Source organism: Parasteatoda tepidariorum, chromosome 1, assembly GCF_043381705.1.
Source record: "Parasteatoda tepidariorum isolate YZ-2023 chromosome 1, CAS_Ptep_4.0, whole genome shotgun sequence".
NCBI lineage: Eukaryota > Metazoa > Arthropoda > Arachnida > Araneae > Theridiidae > Parasteatoda > Parasteatoda tepidariorum.
In genome coordinates this window covers 44,746,363-44,759,604 of record NC_092204.1, presented here as the reverse complement: position 1 = coordinate 44,759,604, position 13,242 = coordinate 44,746,363, and the positions used below count along the sequence as shown (strand labels likewise).

The 13,242-nt window shown below is 28.7% G+C and overlaps 1 protein-coding gene across 2 annotated transcripts in view; it reads right to left on the bottom strand.

The window, feature by feature from the left end:
• The window catches only part of LOC110282812 (RYamide neuropeptides-like), a 94,240-nt gene that overhangs the window by 26,250 nt on the left and 54,748 nt on the right, over positions 1–13,242 (bottom strand). For both annotated transcript variants that reach the window (XM_071179491.1, XM_071179495.1), the window contains exon 3: positions 9,434–9,524. In XM_071179491.1, the coding sequence (XP_071035592.1) occupies positions 9,434–9,524 (91 nt within the window). The remainder of the gene's footprint in view (positions 1–9,433; positions 9,525–13,242) is intronic.

The following is a 13,242-nucleotide window of genomic DNA, read 5'->3' as shown; positions in this document are numbered from 1 at the left end:
ATCTATATATCTATATCTATATATCTATATCTATATATCTATATCTATATATCTATATCTATATATCTATATCTATATATCTATATCTATATATCTATATCTATATATCTATATCTATATATCTATATCTATATATCTATATCTATATATCTATATCTATATATCTATATCTATATATCTATATCTATATATCTATATCTATATATCTATATCTATATATCTATATCTATATATCTATATCTATATATCTATATCTATATATCTATATCTATATATCTATATCTATATATCTATATCTATATATCTATATCTATATATCTATATCTATATATCTATATCTATATATCTATATCTATATATCTATATCTATATATCTATATCTATATATCTATATCTATATATCTATATCTATATATCTATATCTATATATCTATATCTATATATCTATATCTATATATCTATATCTATATATCTATATCTATATATCTATATCTATATATCTATATCTATATATCTATATCTATATATCTATATCTATATATCTNTAATGTTTTTGAAGAATATGAAGTTTTTACATTATCAAGTATATGTGCTTGTGGAAATTCAGTCCCTTGTGTACGCCCTCAATAGTGTCGTCCATTTTTCTTATATTTGGGGCCATAGCGTTGATCTCGGTAATGATAGAGCCACAAACGCTATGATTTGACAGTAATAGCAATACGCTCAAAAGCATACTCTCTCACTCAGCGGCGCGACAGCCCTTGCGGGACAAGGCCTACTGTGCCCATCTCAGTTTTCTTGACCTTGGGCTCTGGGGTGCAGGAGCAGATGTTCCGGTCAGGTGGTCAGCCGAACTCGGAACCCCCAGTGTTTAGTTCCCAAGCATGTTTGGTATTCATTTGTCGACCCACTGAAGGGATGAATGGCTGAGTCAGCCTTGCCCGGCCCGAGGATCGAACCAGGGACCTGTGGCATGACAGCGCGAAGCGCTACCACTCAGCCTCCGGGCGTCAAAAGCATAAGTATAAACAAAATACACAGATGGTCTTAAATAATCTTAAGAATACTAATTTGGCGAAGTAGTCCGCCTATGCTGCTACCATCACGTTGATCCTTCAGATAACCTGTCAGAACGAACAAAACATAATTAAGTGTTATAGAACGGGCAATAGATAACTTTTTTGATTAGAGCTACAAGCTAGCAAAAATTACTGATGTTATCTTTTAGATATTTGACATAACTGAATCGTCTATAATCTATTAAAAATACATGGGCTTACGCTAAGCCAATGAGAAAATTCCATTTTTTAAATTTCTCAGAATTTAAAATATAGTTAAAAAAAATCCAAAAATTGGACTTTGACATTTGTTTACAATTGTATTCCTTTAGTTTCAGGTTGAATGTCGTATTTTTTAGATATACGATATACCCGCAATTCGTTATACAGAAGTATACACTCATATTCTTTATTTTATAATGTGTATAGATTGCAAACTGTTATTTGACTGCAACCATGTAGAAGAATTATGTATGCGTAAACCAAATTAATGAAAATATTTTCTGAAAATGATTAAAACAAATTATTTTCTTTATAAAATTTATTGAGGACCTCTCTCTGTTGGATTTGTCACCTTATAAAATAAAGCTTTTTGGCAAATGATGCGCTTTGGGAATTCATATTTGGGATATAGAAAGATTTAAAAAAATTTGAACTATGTCATCCAAATAATGTACGTTAAAAGAATTTGAAGAGCATTATGATATAAAAAACGAAATAGGATAAAAACGTATTCAAAACTCATTCACTCAGTTTTACAGTTTCCCCTCGTGGACTCAATAATAGCAATTAAAACCATGCCGATGTGTTAAATCTTTACACGTTTGCTTAAAAGTCTCACGTAAATCGAGAGAAACGCTACTTTTATAACGACAGACAAAAAAATATTGAAATCATTTAAAGAATAAAATGGTAATTAATAATTCCCATGGAGGATAAAATATAATTATATATTAAATAACTGAACCATTTCATTTCCTTAACGCATCGTTGTAAAAACATGATTTTGAAATTCCGCTGTAGCCAATTTATCCACTTCGTGATTTTCTCTTCTTAAACGCGAAGAATTTATTACTCTTTCTCAAACAATTTACATAGGCTTATTACATTGTGTACCCAATCAGGATGGAGAGTCTTCACAAGTATTACCTTCATAGGGGTAAAAAATACCCGTTCCTAATTAATAGAAGTGTAATTAATTAGATAGCACTAAATTTTCTCTAAACAGTTCTTCAGCCTTTGGGAATTTGCTTTACATGCCTGAAACTTTAATGCAACTTCGATCGAAGTGTATTTTTGTGAAATTTTGTGTTACCCAGGTTTCTAAAGGCACCCAAATAGGGAAGAAAAGCTGTTTTAAAGTAATTGTGTTAGTGAGAAAGGGAAAAATATGATATTCAAGGGAATATTAAGCCATGCAGTTTAATTTATTAATATAATTGAGGGTTATTTCTCAGTGAATTTTTAAAAACTCTTAGCTTATTACATAAGATATCCAACAAAAAAAGTTACATATATGCATAATTTACTTAAACTATGTAAATTATTCTTTCTCAGCGAATTTTATCGGAAGTTAGTAATATAGCTGTATAGCTCAGTTGAGGATTAAAAATTAGACTAATGAATTAATTACAGTCAAATGACGCAATTATAGTTTACTTAAGGATTCAATTCATTAAGAAATGTAAGTTATGTATTATCTCAATACCAGAGCGTTACTGTGTTAAAAATGGAGAAAAAAAATCGTTAAAAAGCAGTTCAAGTTGCATTGTTATTTAAAATTCAGAGTGCTTTATTCATAGCGAACTTCGTTAATATTAGCAAAGTAATTTTCTGTTTTTGAAAAATAAGGGAATAAATATATGAAAATTAAATTTCTGTGCATTAAGATATTTTAAGTATGCAATAAAATATTCTTCTTAATTTTAGTTATTTTGACTCTTTATAGGGCTAAAATACATTCAAGAGAAAAGAAAATGTTTAGTTCTGAATGAGAAAAAAGCAATCAAATATTTAGTTTCTGCCAATTTTCGCCTCAATTTTCAAGAAAAAACTGTAAAATTAAAAAAATATTTTCCTTTTAATAAATTAAAGTTATTAATTATTGTGATTTTTGCATTAACTTCCAGCTTAACAGTAATTATTATAGATTGAAAAAAAATGCTGATGAAATATGCAAAGATAGAAATTGCAGAAAGGAAATCATATGATAAATTTCTCATAAATTATATTTTATGTGAAAAGCCCATAAAGTGAATTTTATTTGAAGAAACATTTAAAAAGTATGATTTTTTACAACAATATCAAACATGATATTTAAATAAAGTAATTATTAAAAAGTATAATATTTAAATACAAAATCATAAAATAAACATGCTATTGTGTAAATAAGCAAGGAAAAAAATATTTTAAAAAGAAAACTTGAATAAATATATTATTTAGTTAAAAAAAAATCGAAAAAATATAGCATTTCAGTAATGCATCATTAAATAAATATGATGTTGTAATAACCAAATATGATATTAATATTTTTTTTTTAAATTTTAAGCATTACATAAATACAACATTCTAATAATGATGTATTAAAAATATATGATGTTCAAAAGCAAAGATACATTAAATAAATGCAATATATTATTGAAAAAGCATTAAATGAATATGATGTTAAAATAAAAATATACTAAGACAATCATTTAAAAGAGCTGGAAATATATAGAACGAATGATCGTAACAAACCAAGTAAGATAAAAACTTCATTTGCCTGAAGAAAAAAAACAATTAAAAATATCTTTATAATGTTTTTGAAGAATATGAAGTTTTTACATTATCAAGTATATGTGCTTGTGGAAATTCAGTCCCTTGTGTACTCCCTCAATAGTGTCGTCCATTTTTCTTATATTTGGGGTCATAGCGTTGATCTCGGTAATGATAGAGCCACAAGCGCTATGATTTGACCAGTTGGTCAAAGACGCGACTTGCCTGATCTTTCAATGTCTGTCCCGTTATCACACTGGAAACATGCAGCTTGGGAAAAAATTATTTTGGAGTAGAACACTGAATTATTAGCTTCACCAAATGCTGTGTGGACTATAAGTTTTTTCCCAACTATTTTTCAACTGTTAAAGTGTAGGAAATTTTTCACTTACTTTAAATTAACTCAGATTCTAAGAGGAGATGGAAATTTTAACAGCTGCTTGCTTAGGTTTAATTTAGTGAATTGTAATTTTTGTTCTTGTGGTCAGGATGTTGTCACAATAGAACACATTATATTTTATTGTAATTTATATTCAAGTCAAAGAGAAGGCGTAAAAAGGGAACTGAGACACTCAGGTATTTCTTGGCTACCTGTTTCGTCCTTGTTCGTTAAAAGCGCTGTTTGTTAAAACCTAAATATTTTACTCAATTTTAAATTTTAATCTCTTTCTTTACAACATTACATAAGTACAACATTACATGTATTTTTCCCACTTACATCTGTAAGCATCATGTTATATTTTGTAGAGCATGAGAAGTTGTATAATGAATTAAAAAACAGTATATGTATTTTACCTTCTCAAATCTGTAATTAAAATATAAATGAATTTTTTCCTTCACATTACTGCGTCTTGAAAATCAAGCTATACTAAGTTATATTATTAATAATCAATATTGCATGAAACGTACGTGCGTACATGGTTATACAATCGAAGAATTCACTTTTCAAGGGTTGGCAAAAACATAAAGCGAAGTTGTTCAATATTATAATTAAACACTTAAACGAACGCGGTTAAAATTTTGATGGAATTTCTTTTTATACGTTGGTATAAGTATAGAGCAAAACAGTTAAACGCTCTTTTATTATTCCATATTTAAAGTTGCATTTTGTTTTAAGTTAAATTAAATTATGTTTTGTTGAAAGTTAAATTTTATTTTCTTTAAGTTAAAATTTGTTAGACTATAATCAAAAGCATGCAGAAAGCATCGTATAGCATAACGTAATGAAAATCATTTGTACGTAAAAACTAAATATATATTTTGAATTTTGTGGGGGGGATTGCATGAACTATTTATTCTAAACTTTAGTCTCCAAAAAAGTATGCAAAACTCGATTGAAGTGAATTATTTAATGAGCAAACGAAGCAATACGAAGAAAAGTCCGAAAGCAGTTCCGAGGGTTGCCGAGCGGCATCGAACAAGCAGCTGTGCCATATAATGCATTATTAATAAGGAATATGTAATGTTGTTGTAGAAATCAAAAAAATGAAAATTATTATGGAACATCTAGGAAAATTATGCAGGCTAAATGAAGTTTTATCTCAAAAGAGCAATTAAGTTATATTTGGCGAAATGCATCACTTGGTAATAATGGAAGTTAGATTTTGACTTGTCAATATAGCTTTAATTTTTCCTCTTACTATTACTTGAACAATTAATTGTATCAAAACACACGTTTATATCAGAATATTAATAATATTTATAATCTAAGCAAAAACACCGCATTTTAGTTTTAACAATAAACTGTAATGAAGTAGAAGTTAAAAAAAATTATCCTTTCATTTAAATTATTTCTGAAAATTTCTCGAATTTATTCCTCGTATTTGCTTTTAAATATATTTTAATAACTATATGGAAAAATAAAGCAACGCATTCTAAGTTAAAATTCTAAGTTTTATAAAAATTAAATTAATTAGCATAGTTTTAAATCTATTTTTCATTATAAAATCTTTAGGATTTTTCAGAGGATAAAAATTAAAATCCTTTGTGTGTAAAAATAATTTGCGGAAGTTTTTATTTATAGCGGAAAAAGTAAAATTAACAATAAAAAACTTGATAAATATTTTTTAGAATGCCATTTTAATTAATTAAGTCTTTTCAAGTCTAAATTCAAGAAAAAAAACACGTTCAAAAAGTAAATGCTTAAAATATTATTCATGATCATAGCGTTGGTTTTAATTATTTTTTAATGAATCCACATACTGTTAACAGTTTCATCAACAAATTTATTAAGTGCCTCTTTAAAGAGTTTTAATAAATTAGTTAGCTTCAATGTTTATGCGTAGGACAGTTTCTTCATTTAGGTATAAATAAATTTAGTAGGAATAGAACCTTACATAATTGCTTTCGCGAAAATTAAGACATAGTTGCATGTTTATAGCCATTGTAAAACATCAAAAGACCAATTTTTTTATACGAACTGATTTTGTAACAATATTAAAATTTATTTTGAAAATATAGTTTATGATATCAGATTAAATTAATTCAAAACTTAATTTATTTTAAATTATGAAGTACATTTTTCGGAAATTAATAAATGCTTTGCCAATGTTCCTTAAATATCAGAGTTAACTCTCAAAAGCTTATGATCGAGGTAAAAGCGTTAAAAAAAACTAAGAACCTTGCTTTAATTTACTAACAGCTCTTTACTTCTAATTTATTCTTGAATATAAATTTTACCGTTATTTGCCTTTTAGTAGCTGCTGCCAATTTTAATAACTTGAAGAATAACGTGGTAAGATTGTGATAAGATACAAAGGTTTTGTTTTAATTTGCGAGATGGTATTTTTTCTACCTTGATGATATTTATTTGGGTTTTTTTTTTCTTTTGCATCGATACGTTAAGCGAATAAAATGGTTCATTTTCTCAATGAACTACATTTTATACCTCCAGAGAATTAATAATTACTATTTTGTTCTTTTAATGATTTTTATATTTTTTGCCTGTCGTTATAAAAGTAGCTTTTCTCTCGATTTTCGTGAGCCCTTTTAAATAAACATCTAAAGATTTGAGCATAGATACGGTTTTGATTATCATTACTCTTATTTTATAACCGTCGTTGAACAGCCGACCCAATTTTATGGGTTTACGACTACTAACGTTCAACTCCGTAGCCTTGTAATTTTGAACCCAATCCGGAAGACAAGAGAACTTCTGGATCGAGTATTGGGAGAAATTTGCCTTCGCGGAGGATGTTTTGATGGAGCTAACCCGCATTTGCGTTACATGGAGAAGAAGACCACGAGAACCTTCCATGGTTAGCCTGACGGCAAGGGGACTCATGATCTGTCCCTGTCCATCACTGAGGATACTTTACGTCAACACTGTGGTCGGTGCAAGCCAGATGCGGAATTTATTTCGATCAGCCATTGCTGGGATTCGAACCCGGTTCACCTCATTGGATGGCGAACGCTTTATCCACTGAGACATCACGGCTCTTTTATGATGGTTGACTGTGTAAAGCAAAGCGCAGATGGCGAAAGGTGTTAAAATTCGTCTTAATACTTCCGGGTTATTACAAATAACAAATGAATTCGGAAAACTCCGCAAGCCACAAGGGAACTCCGGGATTAAGTTTAGAGAGAAATTCGCCTTCGTGAAGGACTTTTTAATCGAACTAATCAGCATTTACGTTATATGGAGAGGAAAACATCCCGTATTTAGCCTGGTGGCAAAGGAACTCTAACTCATGATCCGTCTACCACTGAGGATATTTCACGTCAGCACTGTGGTCGGTGCAAGCCGGATGCGGAATTCGTATCGACTGCGATTCGAACCCGGTTCGCCTCATTGGAAGGCGAACGCTCTATCCCCTGAGCCATCGCGGCTCTTTATTGCCATTATTAAGTCCATGAGGAAAAACCGTGAAATTCTAGCACTAATGTGGTATTTATTCAACCTTGATGGCGATTTGCTCTTTAGAAACGTCGGCCAAATTTCTTACACATAATTAAAATTTGAGTAGTAATGAACACAAACAAATAAAACATGGTGTTAATTCACCAGAAATGTTTTATTTCTGATTAATATTAAATAAAAATTTAATGATAATTTGTTTGTTAGTAGTGGTTGCAAAACCTTTTGCAAATTGTGAAATTTTCAAAATGCACCCTTTTATTTCTTCAAATACTTAAACCGTGATTTAAAAAATTAAGGCGATTAAAAGAGTATAATAGTATCGTTACCTGGCACTGTACATTATTAAGTGATTTTTATGAACATCAGGTAATTTCCGTAAATGAGTTCTTTCGATTTTACAATCATTTGCGGCAAACAACGTAATACGACACTGCAGATCATCTTTTTAGCAATGCTACACAATTTCTCTCTCAATTCTTCAATACAATCTTTCTCTTAATTATTTCTCTCTGGTACTTTATACATGACTTCGATTTAATTTTTTTAATCTCCGTTATCTATAAATTATTCATGTTTAAAGAAAAGCGTTCCAAAAGTGAGAACACATAAAGGGGGTTTCATATACCTTTTAAAATACTAATTATGTGACTAAATTTGTATCGACCATCCATCGCTGGCTTTCGAACCCGGTTTATCTCATTGGAAAGCGAACGCTCTGTTCCTTGGCTCTGCATAAAATTTTGTGCGAATCAGTTGAGAATTCCAGATTTGTTCACAGATTATACAAATAATCAAAAAATGCTTAGTATTTACAACGATATCTCTCCAAAAATTGTGTTTGTATTTTATTTCTAACCACAATTTTTATTTTTAGTTTCATACAGATGTTAGTGTACTGTGAAAAGTTTTAGTGTATCTCCACGCCAAAAATGGTGCTAACTACTTTACACAAAAATGGTGTGATAAAATGCTATCCATAACTCTTGGATTTAGTGTTTCACTACACCAGTGTCCTTTTATACTACATGTAAAGTAGCTTTTACACTACTTGGTGTATAGTAGCCACCACCACTTTTGATATTCAGCAATATTAAAATTTATAATTACAGTAAGGTGAGATAGACATAAGAGTCATCAAAGTTATTTTTATAATACACTATAAAGTAATAATCATTAATTTAAGATTCATATGTATGCAAATTATCAACAACAAAAATTAATTTTTAAATCAAGCATTCGAGTAGCACAGAGAGAATCTTGAGACGAGTTCGAACTAGGCTTAACAGAACGGAGGCGGATGAAAATTAAACATTTTAAAATCAGTTAACGCTGTCTTTCAAAACTCTGTCACCAAGGAAAATAAAAAAGCCATAGTTTAAGCGTCTTACATTTGAAGCAATGCGATGATTTTTAACTATATATATAAATAATCTTACTGTGAAGAATTATCTCGGCTTTAGAACAGACAAATAACTTAAATGTTTTAAAAATTATTAAACTTTTTTAAAGATCGCCAATTTGGCGACATTTTCCCGCCTAGATGAAAACTATCAAAATGAGCTCATGTAATGCAACATTGGAGAAAGTTTTTCAAGTTACTTTTATCAAGCAAAACATGTTACTTTTATCAAACATATTATTTGTGTTTTAGCTCTTGAATTCTGTGACTAAAGAGAATGGTTATATGCATGATTGATTAGTCCTTGATCCAGATTAACAATAACATCTTGGGCTAAAAATTAATACAATTGACTTTTATTACCTCAAACATTTGTAGTAATCAGCGTAACCTGTGAACTTGCAAATCATGGAATCATCTCCGGACAGCGCCACTCTGAAATCTTGCGTGGAATCTGAAAGGAAAAATACGTATGAAGTGGGAAAATCTAAAACAGCATAGAAAAACAATGGGAAGAACTTAAACGAAAATTTAGTTTCAAATTTGACTAGCTACGGAAGACAAAAATGATCTTTGCTCAAGTCTCATCAGAAAAAGTAATATAAAGTGTTTTTTTTTACCTGTGATTTATTTTAAAGTCAAGATCAGTATTGGTTCCACGCTAAGCTTTTAAAATAGCTTAATATGATAACGCCTTTGCCTTAGACCACTATTTCCACATCTTGGATTTCACTTTCTTTTATTTCCATAAAATTCTTTTTCTGCTGTTTGAGGAAGTCTGGAATTACCTACTGCACTTCCTTCCAAGACAAGGGCCGTTAACTTTTCTAAAACTTTTTTAGGGAACCAAAATCATGTAAATCACTTGGAGATAAATCATGACTGTAAGGTGGGTGCTCAAGTGTCTCCCATGTATCGCTTTAATCGCACCAATAAATGCCCGCTTATCATTTCTATTCTGTATGTCTTCTCCCATTTGCATTTTCAATCAAACAGCGACCAGCACTGAGCCTTGAGAGCCATTTCATGACAGATTTAGACCGACATGCTTGTCCCTACACATTCTTCATTCTCCACTGAGTGTTTACCAGTTATGTTAATACCATTGAAAACCTGTAGGATGAAGTTGAAAGAGCCATGCATCTATATCCGCAACCAGCTATTCCAATAGTCTCATACAATTAAAAACTGCTATGAGCTAGCCGCAAAAAATCCTATCATTATTTTATAGAGTCTATCCCAAAAAGAATCAAGGCACACATAAAAAAAAATCCTTTAAAATTACCGCGCTGTCTGGTATAACATTTCTGGTAAAAAAAAAAACAGCAACAATGCAGTTCTGGTACTAAAAACCTAAATATACGGTATTTAAACCATTCATTTGTTAATTTTTCCATTCATATGGTAACGGTATGCTGGAAATTCGGGTTTTCTAAATTACGGTTCTAAGTTAAATTCAAAGTTATGGTCAACTGAACCAAAGTACCGAATAAATGGTTTTTTTTACCACGCTTTAAGGTATCATGATTTACCACACTTATTATATTTAATCACATATTATAAAACTATATTTTACTACTAATTTTACCAAAATCATTAACAAAGCGCATTGGTAAAAAATAACAAGTTTTTTGGTGGCGCCCATAGAGCTGGAAATACAATGAATTGTACCATATTCTGATAGTTTTTACCATACTTTCCTTTCTCAGCGCATGAATTAGAAGAAACGGATGGTAAAAGAAGATATTGAGGTGTGGCCGCTCAGTACAAAAGTAAAACTCTTTAATATGCAGCACTTTAATGAGGCATTTGATAACTTATTTTTGGAAGTCTATGCCCTTAAAACAAATAAATTCCCTGTGTCAAATATTAACATGAAGCTTTAAATTGTTTTACTTATTTTTAAATTTTTTTAAAATATTAATATTTAGTTAATTTCAGCACTTAATCATCATTTCTTCGATGTTCTACCACCATATTTTCCGCATGGGGTCTAACCGGCGTTAATAATGTATCTCAGTGTTCGTCTACCATTGTTTTTGTTTCAAGCAAATGTATTTTTTTTTTAAAAAGAGATAAATTTCAGAATTTTAATTGTTTTTTTTTCCAAATTTATCGAAATTCGCAACCTCCTATAAAAATCCTTCAAACGAATCAATTGCATTTAAATACATATTATTTAATAGGAATTATTTGAAGCAGAAAAATATCAAATCTTTGTTGATACTTCCGTTTTTAATCAAGCTGTGACGAAAGAACATTTTTTTAGAACTGAGCATGATTTGCTATTATAGTAACATTATCTTTCATCATCAACCCCTATGACTATCAAAATTAGATAATCATTAAGCTCTTTAATACCTGCATTGTCTTTTATTTCATTGCTTCAATGTCAATGTTAATATTCCTTTAGATCAAAAATTAAAATCAGTGAGTGTTTATTTTAGAAATCTTTTTTTTATGCCAGTTAGAGAATAATTAGAATTATTGTATTTCTTAGTGAATAATCTTTTTTATTTGTGTTTCAAAAGACAAAAAGAGAATTTAAATTTTTTATATTTATTTATAAAAGTGGGCAAAACTCATATTATAAAGTCAATTATTTTAATTATTCTGTCACAATGTAGCATATATTTACAAATTTAATTAATGAGCTTGAAGCTTAGTTTCGATATTATAATGTTTAGTGCTTCGCCTGTATTAAAAGCACTACAATAAAAAGTCAAATTGATCTAATTTAAATTTAAAAATTTGAACCCTTAAAAATACTAAACTACTCATTGTTTTTAAAGTAATAATTTAGTAGAAACTTACATTCAAGCTGTAAATATGTGTACTTATTTTTAAAATAATGTAGACAGATAAAATTAATCTTATCTAATAACTTTACATGTCTTTTGTGTCTTTATTTAGTTTTAATATTATAATGTTAAAACTGATGACTTTTCTAGCATTTTAAGCACTTAAATAAAATCGTAATATTGATTTCATTGAAATTACAGAATTTAGACCTTTACGAAGATTTAACTACTTTATTGCTTTTTAAGTAATTAAATGGTAGGAATTCACATATAAATTGTAAATCTGTGCACTTATTTCTATAGTGGCACATTTATATAGACGTATAAAACTAATCTTAGTATTAGTACTTTTCAGTATTTTGAAAAAAATATATATGTATAAAGTTTATTTTGTCAGCAATGCAAAACTTGAACTTGCACAAATGTTTAACTACTTTATTATTTTTTTAAATAATTAATTAGTAAATGCATACACAAATCTTTTTTAAACTGTGTTCCTATTTTTATGGGGACATATTTACATAAACCTATAAAATGAGATTTATCCATTAAATTTGANTTAGAGAATAATTAGAATTATTGTATTTCTTAGTGAATAATCTTTTTTATTTGTGTTTCAAAAGACAAAAAGAGAATTTAAATTTTTTATATTTATTTATAAAAGTGGGCAAAACTCATATTATAAAGTCAATTATTTTAATTATTCTGTCACAATGTAGCATATATTTACAAAATATAATGTTTAGTACTTCGTCTGCTTTAAAAGCACTGAAACAAAAATTTTATATTGATTTAATTTAAATTAAGAAATTTGGACCTTTAAAAATTAAACTACTTATTGTTTATAAAGTAATTATGTAGTAGAAACTAACATTTAAACTGTAAATATGTGTACTTATTTTTAAAATAATGTAGTCATATAAAATTAATTTTATCTATTAATTTTACGTGTCTTTCATGTCTTTATTTAGTTTTGATATTATAGTGTAAAAACTCATGACTTTTCTAGCCTTTTAAGCATTTAAATAAAATCGTAATACTGATTTCATTGGAATTACCGAATTTAGACCTTTACGAAGATTTAACTACTTTATTACTTTTTAAATAATTAAATGATAGGAACTTACATATAAACTGTAAAATTGTGCACTTATTTCTATAATAGCACATTTATATAGACATATAAAATTAAGTATTAGTATTTTTTTCTGCATTTTAAATAAAAAATATATTTATAAAGTTTAATTGTCAGAACTACAAAACTTAAACTTACTCAAATGTTTAACTATTTTATTATTTTTTAAAGTAATTAATTAGTAAATGCATACACAAAAATTTTGCTAAACTGTGTTCTTATTTTTATGGAGACAT